The 12,749-nt window shown below is 40.4% G+C and overlaps 1 protein-coding gene across 1 annotated transcript in view; it reads left to right on the top strand.

The window, feature by feature from the left end:
* GPR156 (G protein-coupled receptor 156) overlaps positions 1-6,190 on the top strand; it is a 68,235-nt gene extending 62,045 nt beyond the window's left edge. Inside the window, exons 10-11 of the mRNA XM_058168003.1 lie at positions 579-740; positions 2,930-6,190. Coding sequence (XP_058023986.1) covers positions 579-740; positions 2,930-4,156 — 1,389 coding nt within the window. The 3' untranslated portion in view covers positions 4,157-6,190. The remainder of the gene's footprint in view (positions 1-578; positions 741-2,929) is intronic.
* The last annotated feature ends 6,559 nt before the right edge of the window (positions 6,191-12,749 follow it).

Here is a 12,749-nt window from a genome sequence, read left to right as displayed (position 1 = left end):
GGAAACAATGGGCTCTCCTCAGTTGATTTCAGTGTAGATGTTTATATATTTTAGTGTGGCCTATTTATCTGAATATGTCTTAAATATTTGTCTTTATCTCCCATTGTCTGTAAAATGCAATAAAGTTTGGGAGATAGGAGGTTGTTTAATATAGGTGAATTCTCAGGTATTTGTAAGTTTATTTCATATATGGGATTCAAAAATTTTGTACTCTACTGTGAAACATTTTGATGCTATAGCTGCCAAGTGACCTGCTCCATTGCTTTGTTGTAGTAAAAAGGCCTGCAGTAAAATATTTTGTCCCAGAAAATGTGTGTGTGTGTGGGGGGGGGGAGGAGGGAGGAGGGAGGGAGACAGAGACATGGACAAAGGAAATGAACCTTGCCTTCCAAATGAAAAGTTTGCATGTGTACAAGGCAGTGAGATCTTTACCTAGGAGGACAAAACAACCCAGCAATTTCAAGACTCCCCCCCCCCAGCTTTCTCCATAGCTTTCACTTTTTGTCTACTGTACTCTTTCTGTCTTGAACCCTACTTCTGATTCGGTTGAGCTCTAATTCTGTTGTAATGTTCAGCAGATCAGACAGTGGAAGACTTTTGAAAAACAAGAAATTGATACCAGCAACATGGCCAAATATTTTACAGGTTCCAACAAGAATTTCCATTCTACAATGTACAGTGATGAAGAGATATACCAGCTGCTCGGGGAAAAAAATACCATGATACAGCAGCTTGCAGAGGTGGGAAATATTTACATAATTAGTAAAAAGAATGTAAATACAACATCTCGTAGAATAAAAACACAGCTTCAGATCTGAAAATAAGATAAAATAGGATAAAAACAAGAAAAAGGATTAAACTGATTTAAAAGGTAAAGGTTTCCCTGTCAGTCATGTCTGACTCTAGGGCACGGTGCTCATCTCCGTTTCTTGGCTGAGGAAGCCAACATTGTCTGAAGACCATTTCTATGGTCATCTGGCCAGCATGGCTATATGCCAGAAGTGCAGGGAATGCTGTTACCTTCTAACAAAAGTGGTACCTATTGAACTACTTGCATGGTTTAGAACTGCTAAGTGGGCAAGAGCTGGGGCAAGTAACAGGAGTGATAAATATGGCAGACTTGCAGCGGGGAAGGGGGAACAATTATAGTCCATGGTATGTTTTTTCCCTGCCAGACATTTTAGAATGGTCAGAAAAATGTACAGGTGATCAGGAATCTATATTATTAAAAAAAACTTTGCTATCTAGACGTTTGCAACATCATAAATCATAAAAGAACATGCTCATCTCAAAGAGGATATAGATACAAACTGCTGAATAAAAAATTGTGTGAGAAGGCAGCTGCTTCGCATACCTATCTCTGCATGGAGATGGACTATATTCTTATTTCCCCAATACTTATTTAGTGAAGGATAATTTGAGCAGTTAGCCTTTATAGAATTTTTCAATGCATACTGAAAAAATAGTTCATTGATTGTCATTCCAATAGTATGTGAGGAATTCAGCAAATATTCTTACCGTCATGGATTTTTTAATTGAAATGGTTTAAATATAACCACCTCTCTGGCAGACGTGGCATTTAATCAATTCATTGAAAATTTTACTAACTATCTTCACTTAACAAGATAGAAAATCTTTAGACTAAAGGAAGCAGCAAGATACTTTTTACAGCAACATTTCCAAGTATAGAGCCCTAGGTAAAACAAATAGTTCTGAGCAAGTAGAACTATTCTTAGAATATGCTTTGGCTTTGTTTGGTTGCAACATGACAGAAGAACATTGAATTTTTAGTGGGGAAAAATCCCCAAAGCCATAAAACCTGATCTTACATGTGAGCTGTGTGATGTTCCTATCTTTTTAAAATAAAATAAAAAAATACTGAAAACAATTGAGTCATTATCTATAGAGATTCTGAGTCATCCAGGTCATGGTTGTCCCAAAGGTGCTTTTTCAAAAGGCAACTAGACTTTTCCTTTTCCTTGAAGATGTTTTGCTTCTCATCCAAGAAGCTTCTTCAATTTCAATTCTGAACTGAAGGAGTCTCTTGGATGAGAAGCGAAATGTTTACAAGGAAAAGCAAAGTCCAGTTGCCTTTAAAAAAGCACCTTTGGGACAATTGAGTAGATAAGTCTTTGTATGCATAACCAATGCTTATATCACTTTAAACAAGCAAATCTAGGTGGCTTATGAAACAAATGAAGTACTTCATAAAGAGGAATCATAGCCCCACATATTAAGTGGAGATTTTGATTTGTAATAGAGTCCATTTTGTAATAGAGTCCATTTTGTGGCATTTCAGATTAGGTTCAGATGAAAGGAATACATTCTCCAGTATATTCCAAATATTTGGAAGACTGATGTTAAAAGGCAAAATGAGCAAGTATAGTGGTACTTGGCTGCTTTGAAACTCATCAAATTTGGTATTCAATGCATTTTGACATGGAAATTTTGTCCTAATTGTTTGGTATTCAACGCGTAAGCTAAAACTTGTTGTCAGCTGCCTTGTGACTCACTATATCATTACTTATGGGAAAAATGTTTGGTACTCATCATTTTTGGTACTTATCCTGCCTCCCAGAACCAACTGAGTATCAAAATACCACTGTATCTTGTTTATAGTTGCATTTCATTAACAAAATAGTGCACACAATGTTAGTGCTTTGTGTTTGTCAAAGGCCTTTAATATAAGATTGATAAGCAATATTGTTTTTCTCCTTCTGTGTTTCTTGTTTGTTATGTACATTTATTATGTGTATCATTATTAGCCAACATGATAATTTTTGTTGAAGTATAACGTTTATTACTTATTCCGGCTCATTCTTTTGCATAGCAAGCCTGCTTTATTTTTTCAAACATTCATTTTATGTGAACTATAATTGTGTTTTGGTGCATTTAAATCAAAATATTTATCATAGTTTATTTAAAACAGAAAGATACAGCAATTGCAAATCTTCAAGAACAAATGAACAGTGTTAAGGAGAAGTTAATGAGACTGGTGGCTATAGAGGATAACCACAGTGTTGCTGGTTCTCCATTTCTATCAACCTCCCTTTTATTGCCTTCTCATTCGACAGCTAATTTTTCTTCAGTGGCAATTGAAAATCTACCCTTTTCACTTAGACAGGAGCTGAAACCATGGCAGAATTCTAAGCTCTCAAATTCACAATATGTAGCAGGATTACTTAGTGAAATAAGGTCTATTCATGACGTAGAACATACAGATCAAGAGAACATATCATTAGACATTACTGCTAAGTGCAAACTAGTGAATAAGCATTCAGGTGCTAAGTATGATGAAGAACAATGGTTTTCCCAATCTAGCACTTTACTTACTAGAGAGAGGCTACATGAACAAAGTTTCAGCACATTGAGCAAAGGAGCAAGGCAACCACATTTTTCAGCACTGAAGCAAAAGCAAAGCCCTGAAGTAAGTTCTGTGAGCAATAAAAAACTTCAAGAAAACATGCAGGATCTGAGTGTCAATTACATTACTACAATGCAGCCATCTTCCAAGGAACCCAAGTACAATTATGAAAGGAGAATGAGGCTGCAACCAAAGGAGATTCAGAAGAAAGTCCCCTTTAACTTTTCTGGTTCCATGGCGTCTGGTATTCAATGTGGTGTGAATAAATCAACCAACAGAATGCAGAGAATGAGCAAACTAATAGAATATCCTTGGTCAGCACCAAGAAGCACCAGAGATGGAGATTATTTGCATCAGCCTCCACCTTTGCCATCATTGGTGCTCAAGAACCCACTTGAAACTAAGCCTGACAGTGAGTCTGAATCATTATACAATCAAGGCTATGACTTGCTGCTAGACAATCATCTAGTAGGGAACTGTGAATCTACATTTTATCCCACAAACTTGAAGAATTTTCATTATAAGCAGAAAGATTTTCTAACAAGAGCTATTCCAGCCCTGTCTTCCTTCCAGCATTTTTACTTTGATTCTGGCAGCAGTTCTTCTGGCGAGGGAACCTATTGCCATCAAACACAGGCTTGTGAAATTTGCCGTTGCAGTCTTTCTTCTTCTAGTGACAGCTGCATGATTGACACAGATCCTGAATATAGTATGTTAGATTATGCAAAACTTTACAGCAAAACTAAACAAATTGTGAATTTCAATGAAGATTTGGAACCCACTTACGTATAAAAATAAAATTTGAATTTACTATACATTTCTGTTTTTCAGTAGTAAATGAGAATATCCTCAAAAGCATGGCTTCTGTAAATTGTTTGAACCTATAAAAATTAGTCACATAGAAGCTCATGTAACGTATTTTCTATAGAATAATACAAATTTCAATTCTCATTTGCTAGACCTCTTCTAAAAAGTTTAGTATCCATCAATCCACTCATTCATTTATTGCTTTTTTCTAATGCTTGTGCAAAAGGAAGAAAAGAAACATGTTTGTGAGCAAACTCAAATTACTATCAATGTGTTAATTACCAGAAACCAGCATGGTTTATCAAGAAGTCTTTCCTGATTAGCTAGAGACAGGTATCAAGTGAGCAGCCATAAGGAACATTTCTAGATTTACTTTTCAGTCTTTTGATTAACTATTTGGATGAAGGGGCAGAATTATTATTAAAGTTGCAGACACAAAATTGAAAGGGAGAATTAGTACTATGGAAGACTGAAATAAAATTCAAAATTACCAGATTTGAGAAATACATTGAAAGCAACAAAGTGAAATTTAACAGAGGCAAGTGCAGTGTTCCTCACTTAGGAAATAAAAATCCAGGGACAGGTTGTGAAAAGTATCTTGGAGTAGTAACGTCTTGTAAACTGAGGATGAGTCATCAGTGTGATATGGCTATATAAAATATAATTACAGACTGAAGTCTTATGTTAAGCACTATGGAAGATTGACATGGAGATAGTGATGTGGTCCCTTTTTTCTCTTTGTATGTATAACATATATCTGTGTAGAAAGGATTACTTAGCCAACTGAAACCATTTGTATGTAATTATTTTTTACTTAGCAAGCTTTCCAAATTGCATTACTGAATTATAAATTCTCTTATTTTTTAGCTGTGTTGCTACTCGGAACAATTGATAATAATAAGAGTTCTCCAATCTGATATCTGCATAGCGGGAAATAATGATGTATCTACATATATATTTGGCACAAAATTAATTATGTGGGTACACAAGTTAATTGGGATACATAATCACACCATCTCTAAGGTGTTCTCTGCTAGGAATCCTGTATTCTTGGCAATGGGTCAATATCTGATGACCAATGATGTCAAAAGTCCCCAGATGCTGGATCTTGGCCCAGCCCTAATGAGACAGAAAGAAAAGTATTATGCATCTGCTAGATCAAGGGGGTGGTGGTCTATCCTCTGCTGTTTCTTTGGAGTTCCTGCCAAGCTGAAGGAACATGGATTGGCATATTCATTAGATTTTGAAAATCATGTTTTTATTACATAATTCAAGGCAGCAAACATTCTATTTTCCTCACAACAATCTTGTGAGGTAGGTTGGGCTGAGGAAGAGTGACTGATGCAGTTACCCAGCCGGCTTTTCATACTAAGATGGGATTAGAATTTAGTCTTCTGGTTGCTAGACCAGCACATTAACTACTATTTTTTTAGTTTTTTTCATCATAATTGTATATTGTTTATTTTTGTGTTTAATAAAAATAAATTACCAATTTGATAGAAAATGTCTTTTGTTTAAAGGAAGTTGTTGCATCTCAGAAATACAAATTGCTTGACTATGAACTAGTGGAAGATTTTCTGAATGGGAAATGCTCCAGTCATATGAAAAGAGAAGACCCTTTGAAAGCTTTTACAGAATCAGAACTGCTACCAAAAGGTTTTAAAATCAAGTGAAACTCACTTAACCAACTTACTTAACAATAGAAATTCTGATCCCCATCTTAGTTATAAGTTGAGGACTACCAGGACGTGAAGAAAAATACATGTGAAGAATTAAGTCTAGTATTTAAAAATTACCTGAGATAAACTAAATTCAGATCTAACTATGTTAGTAGTGCTAAGTATATTTCCTTCAAGATGAGATCTGTGCATGGAAGGTTGAATTACTTGTTACCTTATAAATTTATGGTCCACTGGGGCAATACAGCAGAAGCATTTCCTTTATCTAAAAGTATTACTTAATGTTTTCTATGACATTAAGAGTTGTTGAACTGATACTCTCAGAGGTTCCATCATTTCCATTCACAGGTTCTCATTTTATTCAGTTACTCTCCCACATTGTATCATCTAATAACATGGTTTAAGAAATCAGGTCTATTTACATAGTCTGAGTTTGCAGAATTTTTCCTATTCTTTCATCCTTGGACTGGAAAAATGGGTGAAAAGGCTACCAGAGTTTTGAAATTCTTTCTTCAAAGTTGAAGAAAAAAAGACTATGGTAATACGGTTGGGGTGTTTTTTGCAATGTCATTAATCCCACTTAAATTGAATAGGAAGGGAAACTGTACCTGGTAAGTCTTGGAAATAGTTCTGTCATGTCCTTGCTCCATTCAGACAATGTGCATCACAAACTAATTGGTCCAATACATTTCTTTTGATTCCCTGTAGCAGCAAATTGCCAACTACCAAACTTGTACTGTATCTTCCTGTCTTCCATAGTATAACTAATCTTGCAAGGACTTCTAATGTCTGTCATTGCTTATCAGATTCAAGTAAATCATAAATTAATTAAACAATCAACCACAATTTATTTGTAAGGCAAGACTTACCCAATTCAGTCTGAATTAAAGCAGATTTCCTACCAGTGAGTTGGTTTCAAAAGATAAGGCAAGATTTAAAGCGTTAGTAAATAGCAATAGTGCTTAGACTTATATACCACTTCATAGTGGCTTTACAACCCTCTCTGTGGTTTACAAATGTCAGCATATTGCCCCCAATAGCTCGGTCCTCATTTTACCAACCTTGGAAGGTTGGAAGGCTGAATCAATCTCGAACCAGTCAGGATCAAACTCCTGGCGGTCAGCAGAGTTAGCCTGCAATACTGCATTTTAACCACTGCACCACCATGGCTAAAAATGATGGAAAGGATGAAAAATTCCTGGAGACCAATAGAGCATTCCAATCAGGGTTCAAAGGACAAGGCAGAAATACAGATAAGATTAAGAAAATGATTAAGGAACCAGAAGAAAAATGTAGCCTGAGGCATACGAGTATGGGTTGTAATGAGATGTAGTTCCAACAGCAATTGAGACATTCTAAGCCTTTACCTAAACATGGCCAATTCTTTCCAGATGTAATTACCTGACACTTCAAGCTATATGTGATTTATGAGCCATGGCACTCATATGCATTCCTTTCTATCTTCTACCTGAAAATTAACAAGGTGATATGGGATTGACATAAATTCAACTTGGTCTGTGGGAGTAGAGGCAGGAGTATTTGAAGCAATCCATTTAGTGCCCGAACTTGAGTTCTCTGCTTCCATCTGGCTAACCTCCCCCTCTGTAGTCTTTCTGCCTGTCTGAATAACTACAGCCTGGGGCCAATACATGGTTGTTTGCAAGAGATGCTCAACCATGAAGTGATCTCCACAATTATTCCATCAACTGATGACCTTCCAACAGTGAACTGGTATGCAACTCCCCTATAGCCAAACATGGCTATTTCAACTTTTTTCAGTAGAGTGATGCACCACAAAGTTAATGGCCACATAGGAAGCAATTCTGTTATCCTGGTCCTCTGAAAATTGAACCCAGATCTTATCATCACAGAAATGTCAACATCTTTTTACAACCTATTTGGGAGTGAGAGACTTTACAGAGAACCATACATCATTTTTATTATTGCTTGTTCCTAGCCTGAGGGGAAAGCATGCTTACGGAAGTATTAATCTCTGCTAAATTACAAGAGATCAAATTTGATTGGGTTAACCTTTAATTTGTACAATTAATTCTCTCATTTTTAAGATGTGGGTTTATATTTGAAATGGTCTGCTAGAATTGTATTATAGTTTGGATTCTTTAGCCATTAAGTGATCCTCAAACAAATCCTGATTGTTGGTTTCAGAGAAGGTATGAAGAAAAATAAGAATGAACTAAAACCATTGATTCATTTTCAAATTAATAACAATGCTGAAGCAATTGCACAAAAAGAACATGAAGTCAAAATATGTAATTTAGCAGATACTTAATACTTCCATAAGCATGCTTTCCCCTCAGGAAAGCACCAAGTACTGTAGTCTACCTCTATATTTTCTAGAATCAAGGATCTCTTTGACCTTGAAATGTTGCTCTCCTTCAATGAGAAGGGGACCCGGAGGGTGGGGTTTGGTCTGGATGAATTGAGGAGGTATGTACAGGTTTCAGCAAACTATCATGGAACACTGGGTGGATTCTCCAGAGAGTTTTTGGTAGCTCTAACTGTACTGTGACTGGGTTTACAATTCTTACAATGGGAAAAGGACCTACATATTTAGGTCCAGAGTTTTTTTGACTTTTGGGTAGTTTGTAAATACTTAGTGGAGAGGAAAACCCTAACACCCACTTGATAATCCTTTGGCACAGCCAATTTCTTATCAGCCTATTTCTTACGAGCTTTGTGAGCCTCGTCTAACGCCTTACGGGTTACAGGCCAGGTAACCTGCAGCTGTTCGATCCATTCACCAAGGATGGTATTTGAGGTTTTTCCTGTGGTAATTCTGGGATAGGCACAAAGTCCTGACCCAACATCACCTTGAATGGTGTAAACCCAGTACTACTGTGTATGGAGCTATTTATAAGCCATCTCCACAAAGGCAATAAGTCTGCCCAGTTGACTTGCTGGTAATTTACATAACAGCTGAGGTATTGTTCTAATACTGAGTTAGTTCTTTCACAAGCCCCATTCGTCTGAGGATGATGGGTGGAACTTAGCCCTTGGGCAGAGCCTAGCAACCTCAGGAACTCCCCCCAGAAGCGGGAGGTGAACTGAACCCCTCTATCAGAAATTATTCGTTCTGGGACACCGTGTAACCTATAAACATGCTGAATAAACAGTTTAGCTAACAACTTCGCTGAGGGAATCTTGGAACAGGGTAAAAATTGCACCTGTTTGGAGAACAAATCCATAATCACCCAAATGACTGTACTTCCATTACTTTCAGGTAGTTCAACAATGAAATCCATGGATATCTCCTTCCAAGAAGCCCTAGGTCTGGCAACGTTCTGGAGTAATCTAGGTGGTTTCTCAGGTGGCCTATTTGCCGAAGCAAATACAGGACAGCTGGCAACAATATGCCTCTATGTCCTTCTTTAGTGAGGGCCACCAGAATTGTCATTTAACTAAATGTAAGGTCTTCACAAACCCAGAATGCCTAGCAACTTTTGCATCGCGGAATTGTTGTAACACTGCCCCCCTCAGACTGGCAGGGACATACAACTTGGCCCCCACCCATGCAAGACCATCACGAAGAGTACACTCCTTGCCGTGGGAGGTGAACCACTCATCAGTTTTTAGCGCTTCCCTTAACTGCTCACTTAAACTGGTGGGTTTAACAATAGGGGCTGCCAGCTGCTTTGAAGGGATAACTGGGCGGATCACCTCCAGCCGTGCGCTGTCGTATTGAGGCAGTCTTGAGAGGGCATCAGCCTTAAAGTTCTTTCCTCAAGGGAGATAGCGCAGAGAGAAATTAAAGTGATTAAAGTGTTGTGCCCACCAGAGTTGTTTGAGTGACAACTTCCAAGGTATTTTTAAGGCTTCTAAGTTCTTATGGTCTTGTCCACACCTCAAAGGGGTGTTTCGCCCCTTCGAGGAAGTGCCTCCAGGTTAACAAGGCCCAATGGACCGCAAAAGCCTCCTCCCAAATTGCCCATCTCTGTTTGGTCTCAGACAATTTATGAGAGATGTAGGCGCAGGTTTGTAAAGATCCATCAGCATTGGCTTGAAGTAGCACTGCCCCGATGGCCACATCACTTGCGTCGGCTTGGACGACGAAAGGGGCTTCCATGTCATGGTGTTTTAAGACAGGCTCGGTGGCAAACAGTCATTTCAGTTTCAAAAACAGCCTGACATTTCAGGATCCACTAGAGCGGCCTACTAGGTTTTGGCTTGGCCTCCCCCTTTCTTTTCAGGAGGTTGGTAATGGGTAATGCAATTTGTACAAACGAGGGGATAAACTGTCAATAAAAGTTCGCAAACCCCAAGAAACTTTGCAGCTGCTTGCGGGTGCGTGGAGCTGCCCACTCCAGCACCGCCTGGACTTTCTCCAGATCCATATCTATCCCCTCATTTGATATGCGGTAGCCCAAATAGTCAATCTTACTCTGATGGAATTCGCATTTTGACAGTTTAGCATACAATTCGGCCGCTCTGAGTTTTTTCAGAATGGACCGCACTAGTTTCACATGTTCGTCCATGGTCTCTGTGTAAATGAGAATGTCATCTAGGTAGACCAGGACCCCCTTGTAAAGATGCTCATGTAATACCTCATTAATCAACTGCATGAACAGTGCTGGGGCCCCTTGTAGCTAAAAAGGGAGCATCCTAAACTGGAAGTAACCCAAGGGACAATTGAAGGCAGTTTTCCATTTGTTCCCTTCCTTAATTCGAACTCTGTAGTAAGTTCTCTCAAATCCAGTTTAGTGAAAATCTTACCCTTACCTTAGCCAGGTAAGCTAATATCTCCTTCATAAGGGGCAGTGGGTAAACATTTTCTATACAAATGGCATTCAGATTCTTGTAATCCACACATAAGCGGCTAAGGACCCATCCTTTTTCTCCCGAAACAAAACTGGGGCAGGCACTTGTGGCCTCGCTGGTTGGATGAAGCCCCATTTTAAGTTTTTATCAATGAAGTTCTGCAGCTCCTCCAGCTCGCGAGAGGTCATGGAGTAGATCTTTGGTTTAGGGAGCTTTACCCCAGGGAGGATCTCTATGCCACAGTCAATGGGTCAATGGAGTGGGAGCACATCTGACACCTTCTCGCTGAAAGCCTCCCTGAGGTTCCAATATTCCTTAGGGATTTTTTTCCTCCCCAACAATGCGTTTGCTCACTTCCACTGCCAGCTCCTTCGCAACTTTGGCAGTGCAAAAAGGTTTGTCCCCTTCTTTCCCCAGCTGGGTGGAGTGGATGCGTAACCATCCCTTCCTCCAATTCACCTGTGGATTCAATTTTCGGAGCCAGGGCAGTCCAAGCAAGAGGGATCGTTCCATACCATGGGCTACGATAAAACTAAAGGTCTCTTGGTGGACCCCCATCCACATCTCAACAGGTTCGGTCACAAGTGGGCTGGCCCCCCAACTACTGACCCATCCAACTGGCAGAATGCGATGGGCATGTTAATTGTTTTTAGTCCCATTTTTTCCACCACCTCTGGGCTGATGACACATCTAGTGCATCCAGAATCTAAGAGGGCTAGCATCTTCCCCTGGGCACTGGATGATGGTACCCTTACTTCTACTGGGATGGTCATGGGGGGGCCCATGCTAACTTGCCAGGGGGTCATCTTCGGTGTCAGTTTCGCTATCTTTTGTGGTGGTCGGAGCTCCCAACTCCCCCAGGCCTGGGGAAGCGAACTCAACGACTTCCACCCCCTTTAGGGCTGTCTCACGATTCTTTGCTGGAGGCTTGTCGGCCTTCTTCCCACCAGCAGGGGTCGCCTTAGGGCCGAATTTGGAGAAACAATCAGAAGACCGGTGCCCCTCCTTCCCACATCAGACGCACGCTGTGGACTTAGGTTTTGAGGCTGACCCCCCTTTGGAAACTCTGGGGCCTTCTTTCTGTGGAGGAAGGGAAGGCTTGTTCCAAACTTGGCCCCCATAGTAGCAGTCTCTGGGCAGGTCAATTTCCACATCGGCTGCCATCACATACCAGTGTTGCAGGTCTCGAGGGGCCCCTCGGGAGCAGCAATTCTTGAAGACATCATCATTAAGGCCATCCTTATAACATTCCATCAGGGACTCCTGGGACCACCCCCTCTTGGCGCATCAGCTTGCAAAACTCTTGGGTGCATTCAGCCACTGATCTCCGCCCCCGATTTATAGACTTCATTCTGATTCTGGCTTTCCACTCAGCTAGGGGGTGCTCAAAGCGCACTCGGAGGGCCGCCATAAACCGGTCGTAATTCCTCAGCAGGGGAGAATCCTCTGGATTCTTTGGAATTTGACGCCTCCGGGTCCCTGCTCCCCTCACCGAGGGGGGGGGGGCTGGGCTGCAGCTGCGGCTCGAGCTCCAGCAGCCTGCTCTCTCTCTGACTGAGCTCTAGGAATCTCTTCTGTGCCCACTGAAACCTCTGCTTCCCCCCCGGGTGTTCAGTCTCCCACCCCCGTGCCCGCAATCCATACCTTTCGTGGGCTTTACAACTGTCAGCGTTCCAGAAAAGACCCTCCCACTCCAAGTAAAACTCCAAAGCACACATCTTTCAAAGTTCTTTTACTAGGATAGGTAAAGTGGCACATCTGTCTGAGAGATCCGGGATTTCCCCTCAGTAAATCAAAACCCTCAAGACCATCCCGACTCCTCAGTTGATCACATGCTCCAATCGTCAACTGTCCCATCTCAAGACAGCACTCTGACAACTCCTTCTCCAGATGCAGGATTGGCCTGACCAGGAAGAATGCTTATTATGTCTAAAGACAACCCCTCTACTAAATCCCCCCCCTTCTACTTTCACACACATGAGAAAGTGGCAGCATGGAAGCTTCTGGCCTAGTATGGCTTCCAAAGCTGGCAGGCATCCCCTGCAGAAGAAAACACACTCTGGAAAATAAAACAGACAAAACACAAAATATAGGGTTAACGCTTTGTACATAACCTCTTAACC

The sequence above is a fragment of the Ahaetulla prasina genome, chromosome 2 (genome assembly GCF_028640845.1).
Source record: "Ahaetulla prasina isolate Xishuangbanna chromosome 2, ASM2864084v1, whole genome shotgun sequence".
Lineage (NCBI taxonomy): Eukaryota > Metazoa > Chordata > Lepidosauria > Squamata > Colubridae > Ahaetulla > Ahaetulla prasina.
This window is presented reverse-complemented; position numbering and strand designations above follow the sequence as displayed.